This window comes from Crotalus tigris, unplaced genomic scaffold, assembly GCF_016545835.1.
Source record: "Crotalus tigris isolate CLP2741 ecotype Arizona unplaced genomic scaffold, ASM1654583v1 scf7180000021179.819088, whole genome shotgun sequence".
Taxonomy (NCBI): Eukaryota; Metazoa; Chordata; class Lepidosauria; order Squamata; family Viperidae; genus Crotalus; species Crotalus tigris.
The window spans coordinates 760,838-773,080 of record NW_024098385.1 but is presented as its reverse complement, the minus strand read 5'-3'; the positions used below and the strand labels follow the sequence as shown (position 1 = coordinate 773,080).

The following is a 12,243-nucleotide window of genomic DNA, read 5'->3' as shown; positions in this document are numbered from 1 at the left end:
AGAACAGATGGATTCTAACATATTCTAACATAGATGGATTCCTTCCATTCCCCTGGCCCTACCACCATCTGGTCAGAACCTATCATTCAATCCCCGCTCCCCCCGCCATCAGAACTGATGAAGCTTCTTGGATGAGAAGCAAAATATTTTCTTCTTCTTCCTCAAGGAAAAAAACAATCCAGTTGCCTTTTGGGGAAATAAAAAAGCACCTTTGAGATGTCTTGAGACGTATAAGTTCCAGACAAATTAACAACTATAGTTGTTAATGGTCTCCTTTCAAGGCAGATGCATCTCCCCAAATACCTCCCTGAATTTTTAAGGATTTTTTCAGTATATTCGATGTTCCGCCATTGTTGAAGGCATTGGGGAATCTGGTGAGGGAACCTCTCCGAAATGGAGAGCCAAGGGGGACACAGACTCTCCAGCATTAAACCAGAGACTCACAGAAAATGCTTGGCTGGAGTCCAAATCAAGAAAACCCGCCTCCTTTTTTAAAGCCCTGCATTCAGCAAGAAGGCAACTTCCAGGGCTCCTCTGGGATGTTCCCCAGCTCCCTTGACTTTCTCCCAGAGGGCTAATTAAGCTCCCTGCTCCGTGGCTTCTTGGTCTCCTGGTGAGCTCAGGGGTAAATTGATGGAGACTCTGCAAGATGGCTGTATTTTCTGGAAATTATAGGTTGGCACTTCCCCACATTTGTATGTTTTGGGTTAATTATTTTAATATTTTAATATAAGTGTCATAGTTGTTTTAACTTGTGAGCTGCTGAAAATCACATAAGTGAGATCAGCAGCTATATAAATTAAAATAATAAATAAATAAATGTTTTTTTTTTAATCTCTGCTCTTTTTTCCCCTGCCTTTCCACTTCTTTGTCAAGACTCTCAACTTTAAATAGCGTATCAAATGCAGATCAATTCTTCAATTTATCAAGGAAGAGAGGAAATAAAACATCTCTGTACTTTTTGCTTGCAACAGTGGTCATTCTGAGTTACAGCACAGCTCTGTCATTCACACAGCTCAGTCAGATCTAACTTGCCTCCTTCACTTTAAGCGCAGTTTTGAATTGTTCCAAGTTGATTTCTTTATTGTCACCAGCAATATTCTCAAACTTCTTGGCTACCCACATGAGCCATTGTGTGTTGTCATCCAAGTTCATGGTTGTTGGCTCTACAAAGTAGATAACAAAATAACAGAGATAGAAGGGACCTTGGAGATCTTCTAGTCCAACCCCCTGCTCAAGCAGGAGACCCTATCCGATAGATTAACTGACAGTAGCAGCTTTTTGGTTCTGGGCCATTTCATTGAGTGGCCTTTTAAGATCTTTTGTTTGCTCCCTTTTGTGTACTGTAAGACTGTAGATGAAATGTGCATAAGTGGCAGATGAAAGGACCACGTCTGCAAAAGCGGGTTGAGCTTCATTGTTCATTTCCAGGGATATTCAGTCTAGATGGCAGCTGTGGCCACAGAGCTGAGGCCTTACTCCTTTGATTGCAAGACTGCCAACCTTCTTGATATTTTTTACTCCTCCCCCCCAGGACATTCCTGTGATTCTCCAGCTGTTAATATTCTATAAACTAGGGGTTATTCTACAGACACACATACACACAGCTTCCTCAAGAGAAAAACCAAGGATGCAGAGAGTAAGATTACACAGACAATGCCAATATGGTAACGCTGCATCAAACCTAAGGGACAGATCCCATAAGAATGTCAGGACTTTCCAGTTTGGTTTTATGGCTTGTAACAACCGTAACAAATGATTGTAGTATATAATTCATGGGAAGCATCTGTCCAATCCCATGATTCAATTAGCAAATTTTGGAAATGTTAACTATAATAGAGTGGAGAGGGCAAAAGAGTACAGTATTGGGGCTGCAATGACCAAAGAACAATGACCACATCTCTTGATCTTGACACACTATTACTTTTTTTTTTTTTTTTTTGCAACTGCATCACGCTTTTGGCTGGCAGTCAGCTTGGGAATGAGGGGAGAAGCATCAAGACTACAGTGATCACCCTGATGGAACTTCATAAAGGACATTCATAAATGTGAATTTAATGAGGTGTGTTATTTCAACAAATAATGGTAATAGTGACTAAAATCTTCGTACTATTTGTTGCCCCAGCTGAGAATCTTATGGATAGAGTTTGCATTTGACACTGCAATTGTCAGGAGATTAGGGGAAACATTTTTTCTTTGTTGTTTATTTCAGCCAATTTGGTTAACATTTTATCTCCTGGTACTTGTTCTGTAATTTACACAGCTAAATGATGCAATTCTCATTTATATATTTTCATTTTTACAGCATTATCTTGAGACTCTGTATTAGATTCTGTCTGCCACATTCCCTCCATGAATTCATCCCTAATGCTAAGGAGATTGTGTGCTGCTCAAATTGATACAACTTCAGAGTCATATTATCCATATTTTCTAGCTCTCAGAAAGGGAGCACAAGAATTCTCCCCCCCCTCCTTTCTGGACAAATTCTCTTGTAGAATAACAAACTCAAAATGAAATTGCTACTGTACAGAGGGTTGCAACAGACATGTGAAAAACAGGCCATTTTCCACTTCAACTTCATTTTATGTCCCAGTGAACTACTGTGCATTTTGGAAAGTCTAACCTAGCCCAGAAGAAGACATCAGGTCCCCTCTTCTCCAGATTAAGGGAGCTGAATACTGTGGGATGATGAGGGGGGACATGATAGCCGTGTTCCAATATCTCAGGGGCTGCCACAAAGAAGAGGAAGTCAAGCTATTTTCCAAAGCGTCTGAAGGCAGGACAAGGAGCAAGGGATGGAAACCGATCAAGGAGAGAAACAACCTAGAACTAAGGAGAAACTTCCTGACAGTTAGAACAATTAACCAGTGGAACAACCTGCCTCCAGAAGCAGTGAATGCGCCAACAATGGAAGTTTTTAAGAAGAAACTGGACAGCCATTTGTCCAAAATGGTATAGGGTTTTCTGCGTGAGCAGGGGGTTGGACCAGATGACCTCCAAGGTCCCTTCCAACTTTATCATCATCATCATCATTATTATTGGGAAGTCATTGCACCACTGAGCTCAAGTTCAGAGCATTCCATGCTGAAAGCTGCAGCAACTTTGAAAATGAGGCATTTTGTGCAGTGAAAAATATTATAAAGATTATCATTTTGCACATGCAAAATCAGTTGCCACATCTATCTTGGTTGAAAGGCCACAGTTATCAAAGAAAGATATTGATTTTTTTTTTAAAAAAATCATTTAAGCATTTTGATCATTTAGATCATGTGAAAAACTTGTCTAATAAAGTCAAGCAATAACATAATCTCTCGCAAAATTAATATGCCCCATTTTCCTTCTCATGGAAAATGCCCAAATAGGTGGTTTTGAACTTTGCTCAAATCACTGAATTGGGAAAATTAATTAAATCTTCCTATTCAGGGGCTGCATGCAGTTCTCTCACCCATCTCAGCTGAATCCATGAGACTCAAACTACATTTGTTCTGAAGAAAAAGACTTAAAATAAATGAGTCTGGATAATTCAGACACAAAATTAAAAATGCATTGCAAAAGATAGGAATGGGTTACCTGAAATTTCTGTGTCAGAGGCTTCTTTGTCTAGCTCCTTAAAACCTTCCCAAAATAATTTATAGAACTTCTTTTTGACACACATAAGAAAGATGTAATGTTCTACACTGAAGTAAATATCCCTGTGTAGCATTCAATATCTATTCTGCCAGTAGCCAGCCAAACTGCCTCACTCAAGAGAAGCCTGCTTAAATTTATGCCACTCCTGCAACAGGTGCTGATGACTAGCTAAACTCAGGGGAGGCCAAAATGTAATTACTTCAGATAATCAAAGTGTTTGTTGTTCAATCGATTTCTTCTTCACTAATTCACTGAACTGAGTAATACAGCAAAATGACCAAAATAATTTGTGTTCTACATGAACATAAATCTTTTAAACATTTCCAATAACCTTTCCATAGATTCTTTTCCACTTGGTTCTTTTATGACTCATGGACTTCAACTCCCAGAATTCCTGAGCCAGCCATGCTGAGGGGAAAGGGAGAGGTTTCCAAGCTGAGCCACGTTGGCTCAGGAATTCTGGGAATTGAAGTCCACGAGTTATAAAAGAGCCAAGGTTGCCTACCCCTGCCCTAGGATCACATTATTCATCTTGAATTTTAGTGTCTTAAAATTTGCATTTCACACTTTATTTCTATTTGTTTAGGCTTCCAAAAACTTTTAACACATATCCAATGTACATTTTTTTTTCTCCTATCAGGTATGGATTAAAGATGCTATCAGCAACATGGCTGCCCACAAATAGTCTTCTGGGTTCCTTTCCTGAGAACAAACAACAATGAATAACCATCAATCCCAGAAGCATCTACCAACTGTAGAACTGTAAATAATTGTTCAGTTAATCCAATGACAAGAACAGGATTTTCTGGAATGATCTTTAACATACAACTGTTAAATTAATTCTTTGTTTCTCAATCTTTAACAGATACCAATCCAATGAAAAATGAAAACAAAAATATTTAAAAATAAACATTTAATTTCAGGCATGAAAAGGGCTACAGATGTATTTTAATTGCTGTTACAATTAAGAAAACAGACCTCTTGATTGTTCATACAAACCTACAATACCAAGGATTAAAGTGTAACTTAAGAGGCTCTTTTTTCCTTCATGGCTTGTCTTACAAGCTCCATGTCTTTCTGTAACAACTGCTTCAAAATCTGTTTACTTTGCTTTTTAGGATTTTCACAAAAAACACTCTTTATGGCATCAAGGACTTCCATTGATCTTTCAACAATATCTTGAGCCATCTTTTTATGTGGTGAATTTTCTATATATTCAGTTAATTCAGGACTAAAGCCATATAATAAATTAATAAATGCTTTTAATTTCCCCATTTCTTTTTCCGTGTCTTCTGCTTTCTTTTCCAGAGACTCAGATGCAGGCAAAATGATGTCCACTTCTGTTACAGATGGAGCTGTTGATGGGGAAGGGGATCTGTCTATCCCCACCTGTGTGGCAGGTGGAACTGTTGATGGGGAAGGCGTGATCTCTACATCCAGCTTTATTTCTGCCTCAGATGCTTCTGATGAGAGGGAGGAAGGCACTTCTATGTCCAACTTCATTTCCGTTATAGGTGGAGCTGTTGATGGGGGATTAAGAAGCTCAATGTCAAGTTTCATCTGCTGTTCCTTCTTCTGCAACAGTTTCCTCTCTGCCTCCCCTGCTAATTCCAGAGCATTTTTTAAGTAACCCTCTGCTTCCTCAACATACTCACGGAGAGCTGGATCTTCTTTAACAGAGGATGGTGCATTCTTAATGGATTTAATTAGTGTATCAATTGCTTCTAAGATGTCTAAACCTCTAGGCTTATGATGAGCCAACTTCACTGGATGGCTTTTCTGCTGTGGTTCATTATTGTCTAGCGTCATATGTAATTTTTGTACATTCTTTAGAGATTCCACTAGACTAGCCAAGGCTCCATTTGTTAACTGATCAAAACTCTTACCTTCTCCCTTAGTAGTTGCTTCTTTTTCCACCTGGATTGAAATGGTGCCCAATGTGTTTCCTGGACTTGCCTCTTCAGAAATCAGGACAACAGACTCACTGGTCTCACTTGGGAGATTTTCTGAGGGATTTGTGTTGGAATGCAGGATAACAGATGCTGTTGGGTCATTTCTGAGTTTCCAAAAGGCTGTTGTAGTTGGAGCATCCTTTTTCATCAAGGCAATTGTTCTGGGCTTCTCACTACTCTGGGGGCTCACATTCACCCAAACAGTGTCCACTGCTACAGATGGAGAAGTTACTATGTCAGGTGCCAAAAGAGTTGGGGGTTTTTCAGTTGACAATACAAGTTCTGTGGGGATGTTTTTTACTACATCTTGCAAAAGATTCACAAGATCATTCAAAGTTTGCTCTTCCTTTTTTGCTGCAATTTCACCTGTGTTGGAAGGTACTGTAAAACAGTAAATAAAGCCATTAATTGTATACCTTGTTTACTTGTCTTCTGTAAAAGAAACAGCTTTTATGAACATATCTGTACTGCTATATATCACAATTTGACACTGGATGACTTTGTTTTATGGCCCAACTATATACTATTTTATTTCTTCATCAACTTGTAAACTTTCTCAAAGTAACTCTGAATGCCTATTAGCTCATTAATAACCGTCCCTGGTTTAAATTCAGATGAAATTATTTGAATTCTGTTATGTTTTTATGGTTTAGTTATATATTCTGCTACCCGAAGGGCCCCCGTACTGTCAAAAAATAAAAAACATTCTCCATGCAGTCCGCTGGAGTTAATCAATTTCAAATCCTCCCCTTGGAAGAAAGTATGGAGAAGGACAATGACAGGAAAAAAATAGACTAGACTTCCGCAAGAAAAAAAAGGTGTCTGTTGACAATAGGAGACTCACTATTTAGGGGAATTAAATCATCAATTTTGTAGACCAGACAATCTAGCTAGGGAAGTATGCTGTCTCCCAGGAGCAAAGATCAAAGATGTAATTGAGAGGTTTACTAAAATAATTGTCCACAGATTATTATCCATTTGTTCTCTTTCATGTGAGAATGAATGGTACAACAAAGAGCCTGAAAACAATATCAAGAGACTATGAACAGCTAGGTATGAAAGCCAAAGAGATGGGAACACAGGTGGTGTTTTCATCTGTGCTCCCAACAAAAGGTAAACATCCAATGAGAGAACAGAGAATTTTTAAAGTAAACTGCCTTAAAGGATGGTGCCATCGAGAGAACTTTGGAGTCCTAGACCAGGGCTTTTCAACCGGTGGTACATGTACCATCAGTGATACTTTAGTACCTGGCAGGTGATACGCGACCCCTAGCCAAGTGTAGCAGGGGAGAGAATCAGCTAAAGCAGCGCCACACAGACCTGGAGGAGATCAGCTGGAGCTGCAGAGCTTGGCAGAAGCCCCAGGATAGGCACACGTAGCGACATAGTAATTGGAGCTTCTGGCACACCCAGAAGAGAAAAGGAGGAGGAGAACAGAGAGAAGGTACAAAAGGGGCAGGTTTTGGCAGGAGAAGGAGACAAAGAGCGAGAAGCAAAGCAGTGAGGAGAGACAGAGCAAGTGGCATCTTGGGGGGAAGGGCGAGCAAGCAAGCGGCATGTTTTCGGGGGAAGGGTGAACAAGTGAGCAGCGTATTTTCAGAAGGGTGAGTGAGCAAGTGGCATGTTTTCGGGGGAAGGATGAGTGAGTGAGCTGGGCAGGAGCCCCAGAATCAGCGTGTGCTTTTGCAGGGCTATGAGGACTCGGCAGAAGCCCCAGGATCAGCGTGCACAGCTACAGCTGATCGGCGCTTCTGTTGAGCCTCAAAGAAGCGCCAATCAGCTTGAGCCCAGTGCTGATCCTGGCTTGTGCAAAGGCTGGAAGGAACTCAAAAAGCTAGTGCAATGACCACAGGCCAATTAAGACAACAGAAAGCTGTTCTGAGAAGACTTTAAAATGATGGTGCATCATGTCACTTTGAACACATAATGGGAGGGAAAAAATTCTTACACTGGATTTCAATAGAGTCTTTTCCTTCTGATACAATCTCTTCAACTGCAGTTGGCTGCACAGATATCTGTTGAAGAGGGAAAAATGAATCATTTCACTATGGCAATTAGCTTTTTAACTTTTGTTGCATGCTTAAATTGTTTAAAAAAAAACCCGCCAGGAGAATATATTTAATCCTGAAGCTAAGAGTCCAAAAGTTTCTGAACACTTACCTCACAAACTGAATCTCTAGCAACTTGAAGGTGTAAAAACAATCAGATTGATAGATTCTCAAACATGCTTTTCCTGCACAGGCCCATCTGTAATTGGGAGGAAGGAGCTTCCGTTTCAGGCCCAGTGGCCCCCAAACTGGTAAGGATCTCCACCCTTATCAATAAAATTATTTTAAGCATGCACCCCTAATACATGCTACCAATTAATCATATAAACGTAGTACTGTATTGACATATTAGGTATATTACAACCCTAAAATAGAAATTAAAGATGAGTTTTAAAGGATTAGATAAATCTAAGTCAATATTCTAATATTTCCTTCCAACATGACCATGGATCGTCTTGTGCCTCTCCCGGGGTTCAGGCAGCCCACTCTGGGAAGTGCAGCTCTAGCTTCATCTGAAAGAGAGACCGTCGCAAGGCCGAAACTCTCGCTTCGCCCCCAGGCAGCCCCATGGGGTTAGAGTAGTTTCAAGGGGAGGATTACAGGTAGGCCTTGATTTATAACCATTCGTTTAATGACCATTCACATTTACAACAGCACTGAAAAAAAACTGACCGATGATCAGTTCTCACACTTATAACTTCGGGTGCTTGGCAGTTGGCCTGTGTTTACAACAGCTGCAGGGTTCTTCTAAATTACAAATTGGAGTTACTGGGTCAATTTCCAATTCCTGAAAATTACAGAACGTTTTGGAGCCAGATTATGATTTGTGATTTGACAAGGGGTTTCCAAGACCAGCTCCAATTTCTTCCAATACTGGTACAAAGGAATCCATTTCCCACAGGTGAAATGGTTATAATACACATGCTCAAAGTTGATCCGGATGGACCTCTATCAATAGCAATAGCACTTAGACTTATTCACAACCCTCTCTAAGCAGTTTACAGAGTCAGCGTATTCCCCAAACAATCTGGGTCCTCATTTTACCAACTTCAGAAGGATAGAAGGCTGAGTCAACCTCGAGTTGGTCAAAATCAAACTCCTGGCAATGGGCAGAGCCAGCCAGCAATGCTGCATTCTAACCACTAGGGCACCAGGGCTCATTTTCCTGTCCACACTGGGATGATGCACCTTTTTTTTGGATCAGGATTCCTCAATTCATCCAACCTCTATCTTGTCTGGATTAAGCTGGAGGAGATTTGACTCTTTAATTATTCTATTTATTTATTTATGAGACTTATATACCGCTTTAAGTGCAAGCACTCACTAAGCGGTGTACACCAGTAAGCAATGTATATATATATATATTTACATTGCCCCCAACAATCTGGGTCCTCATTTTACCTACCCCGGAAGGATGGAAGGCTGAGTCAACCTTGAGCCGGTGAGATTTTTGAACCGCTGACCTGCTGAACACAGTCAGCTAAAGTGGCCTGCAGTACTGCATTCTAACTGCTGCGCCACCTCGGCTCTTGGTATTCTAGATACCAGTTCAGAACTTTTGCTATTTCTCAGAGATACACAGCATGAAGTTCAAATGCCCAGGTGAGCTAATCCAATCACCTCTATTATAAAGTACAATGAATCCAAATGAACCACATGGTACCTCTTAACTGGAAATTTGTCAGTCACTACTTTGAGAAACAATGTCCCAAATTCATCCCTTCAAGGTGGCCTAGAAGAATGGTATGGCTGAAAGCTTCAAAAACAGCTGAGTGGCCAGGACAAGCAAAAGATCTGCCTTCTGGCTCATTTCTTGAGACAACTCATGAATTTTCAGCAACATCTTTAGGTCTCCTACAGCAGAATGGATTTCGGGAATTGGTTTCACCGGAAAGCCTGACATATTCCCCATCACATAATCTAGACTTACACACACACATTCTCCCATAATGTTATTAGAGTAGAATCATTTTAGCCCTAACATTGCTTGTTTAGTTTTATCTATTGCGTGAATCTAGGTGTTGTGATTTCTAAGTTATAATTTAAGACTTACTATCAATAAGCTTAGTACAATGGGCGAAGGCTGCCTATATGGGGAATGCATGCTTGGTTGCATGTGAAAAAGAATATTCATATTTTCTATCTGGATCAGAAGTGATTTAAGAAATTTACGATATCAGAAATACAAACTATTTCCTGTATCTTGAAACCATCATTACCTCCACTACTTTAACATTTTCATAACGGTGTGTCACACCTAAAAAAAACCAGAAAAAGTAAAAAAAACAACAAAAAGTTAGTCACACAGTACAGCAATTATTTTCAGCTCATTTTATATAACAAGTTATTTTCTTCAGTTTTTTTATTTAAAAATCATGAATAATGTTTTGTATCTATTGCCACCATCCCTTGGAAATAACTTGAGCAAATCCATATGTAAGGTTAGGGAAACCTTCTAATATAATTTCACTGAGTTACAATCTTGGCCACGCAATGATAGCCATGTTAGGGGAATGGCTAAGCTGCTCTTTCAAAACAAACTCAGCCAATAAAAACTGATCTCAAAAAGCTAACCAGGGTTGAAACTGGTCTGCATTTAGATGAGAATCAAACCACTTCACTCCTAATGCAAGAAAGTGAACCAGATGGAAATAGTTCCTTCCCAGCAGTCAGGTAATATTAAATACTATATATGGTCATATTTGGGTCATGAATGTATATGGATTTCTGTACACACAAATGCTGCTGCCTGAGAATCTGAATGAGCTGTGGCAAAGAACAAGATGTAACAGAAACATAGTGGTAATATGTGGTGTTTTATAAGGAATAGTTTGTCTCCTGTCTTCCTTATTTTTAAAAATAACTCAAGGTGGTGAATATATCCAAAACACACCATGCATTCAGTTTTGATCAACATGATAGAAAAAGGATATTGAGTCTCTGGAAACAAAGATGATTAAGGGTCTGGAGGCTAAAACATATGAAGAACGGTTGCAGGAACTGGGTATGTCTAGTCTTCTGAAAAGAAGGACTAGTGGAGACATGACAGCAAAGTTCCAATATTTGAGGGGTTACCACAAACAAGAGGAGGTCAACCTGTTTTCCAAAGCACCTGAGGGGAGGACAAGAACTAGTGGAAGTTAATCAAAGAGAGATCCAACCTAGAATTAAAGAGAATTTTCCTGTCAGTGAGAACAATTAATTAGTGGAATGGCTTCCCTCGAGGTTTGGACTAGAACAGAGGTCCCCAACCTTTGGGGCACCCTTACGTGGAGAGAGCGGACTGGAGGGGGCACAGTTTTGTGTGCTGCCTGCATCTCACAGATGGTGCTTTGCTTGTTTGTGTGGACCGGTTGCTGGTCCAGGGACCAGGGGTTGGGGAACCCTGGACTAGAAGACCTCCCTATTCTATTCTATTTCTATTCTACCCTAATTCTAATTCTATTCCATTCTTCTATTCTTATTCTTCTCTCTACTCTCTAGTCTCACAACAGCAATCTTGTGAGGTGGAATGGGTATAAGCAAAAATGGATGGTAGAAACCACTTGGTTGCAGAAAAATGGGAGTTGAGTACATTAGGAGAAAAATTAAAGTAACTGGTGCTATTTGAAATTGGGTTCTTAAAAGTTTTGAGTTTGTGGCCCAAGAAGAAACCCAGAGTCAAGAATGAGTGAATACAGACTGAAAACAAAACAAAAATAAGTTAATTGTACACTTCACATACTGACGTGGCCTGGCCCCAGAAAAAGAACGATGGAGGATCTAAGTGATGAACAAATAGAGAAAGGAGGAACGAAGGAAGGCAGGCAGGCTGCAACTGCAAACATCTCGCCAGCCGTTAAATGGCCGCAACCCCCCCCCCCGCCGCCTGGATCGGGCTTTCTGCAGCCCAGAGCGGTTTCTGTTCCGCACGGGCTGCCACCCCGGACGAGACCGGGGAAGCTGCGCTGGGACGGAGCTGAGGAGACCGCGAGAGACCGGCAACTCAGCCACGACCAGGCGAGGCCCGAGGGGGCCTTGAGAAGGCAGGAACGGTCCGTGGCCTCTTTCCTTGCCTTCTCCGGCCGGCCTCTCCCGTTACCGGCTACCGATCAGCCCGAGGGCGCCAGGAGGTGCCGCTCTCCGCCCTCCCGCCGGGCCTGGGCGCTCGGGGCCTGTCCGCGGCGTCGCTAGGAAAACGCCCGGAAGCCCCGGCCCCTCCGCGGCGCAGGCCGCTTCCCCCCCGTCCCGCCACTCACTCGGATACGGGGTCGCCCGCGGGAGGAAGCTCAGCAACGCCCCCGGGAGGAGCAGCAGCAGCCCCGCCACCGGGAAGCCGCCGCTCGGCCGCCCCCCTCGCCCCGCCGCCATCCCCCGCCTCTCCTGGGGCGGCAGGGCCGAGTGCACAACCGCCGCCTCCGCCGCCCCCGCCTCGGAATCCGCGCCACGCCCGGCCCGCCCCCCTCCGCCGGCCCGGCCGCTTTAGCTGCCCGGAGAAGCGCTTGCTGGGGCCGCGGAACCCGGCGAAGAGGCCGTCTCTCTCGATGCACCGCGGCTTTCTTAAGCACCCGCCTCCCTCCGAGAATTTTCTTGGGATCCCCGGGGCTGCGGAGGGCTTCCCCCCCCCGGCCCAT

At 42.2% G+C, this 12,243-nt stretch overlaps 2 protein-coding genes and 1 long non-coding RNA gene across 12 annotated transcripts in view; 1 reads left to right on the top strand and 2 right to left on the bottom strand.

Annotated features, from left to right (window-relative positions):
• Positions 1-1,286, bottom strand: part of NOX5 (NADPH oxidase 5) — a 17,264-nt gene extending 15,978 nt beyond the window's left edge. Inside the window, exon 1 of the mRNA XM_039369600.1 lies at positions 1,036-1,286. Coding sequence (XP_039225534.1) covers positions 1,036-1,155 — 120 coding nt within the window. The 5' untranslated portion in view covers positions 1,156-1,286. The remainder of the gene's footprint in view (positions 1-1,035) is intronic.
• Positions 1-5,929, top strand: part of LOC120320132 — a 7,704-nt gene extending 1,775 nt beyond the window's left edge. Inside the window, exons 2-3 of one of the 2 annotated variants that reach the window (XR_005559911.1) lie at positions 1,971-2,062; positions 4,271-5,929. This is a non-coding gene — a long non-coding RNA (uncharacterized LOC120320132). Of the gene's footprint in view, positions 1-1,477; positions 2,063-4,270 lie in introns of those variants that run through there. The other variant, XR_005559910.1, reaches the window with a different exon arrangement.
• LOC120320130 lies at positions 4,527-12,243 on the bottom strand. Of its 9 annotated transcripts, none has more exons than XM_039369608.1 (5): positions 11,869-12,243; positions 9,850-9,887; positions 7,743-7,896; positions 7,531-7,597; positions 4,527-5,963 (listed from the first exon to the last, which is right to left on the bottom strand). In XM_039369608.1, exon 5 carries the CDS (start codon positions 5,728-5,730, stop codon positions 4,657-4,659), a length of 1,074 nt encoding a protein of 357 aa, XP_039225542.1. In that variant the 5' UTR covers positions 5,731-5,963; positions 7,531-7,597; positions 7,743-7,896; positions 9,850-9,887; positions 11,869-12,243; the 3' UTR covers positions 4,527-4,656. The 9 variants fall into 9 exon arrangements, with proteins under 9 accessions (XP_039225542.1, XP_039225543.1, XP_039225538.1 ...); XM_039369609.1 differs by having other exon boundaries at positions 7,743-7,829; XM_039369604.1 differs by lacking the exon at positions 7,743-7,896 and having other exon boundaries at positions 4,527-5,150; positions 5,517-5,963; positions 11,869-12,237.

Excerpts from the sequence above, each read along its gene's own strand:
- LOC120320130 (XM_039369602.1), bottom strand. The coding sequence starts at position 11,980 with ATGGCGGCGGGGCGAGGGGGGCGGCCGAGCGGCGGCTTCCCGGTGGCG. Across the intron at positions 9,888-11,868 it reads GCGGGCGACCCCGTATCCGA|GTGTGACACACCGTTATGAA; the intron begins GTGAGTGGCGGG and ends GGTTTTTTTTAG. Across the intron at positions 5,964-7,530 it reads AGACTCTATTGAAATCCAGT|TACCTTCCAACACAGGTGAA; the intron begins GTAAGAATTTTT and ends ACTGTTTTACAG.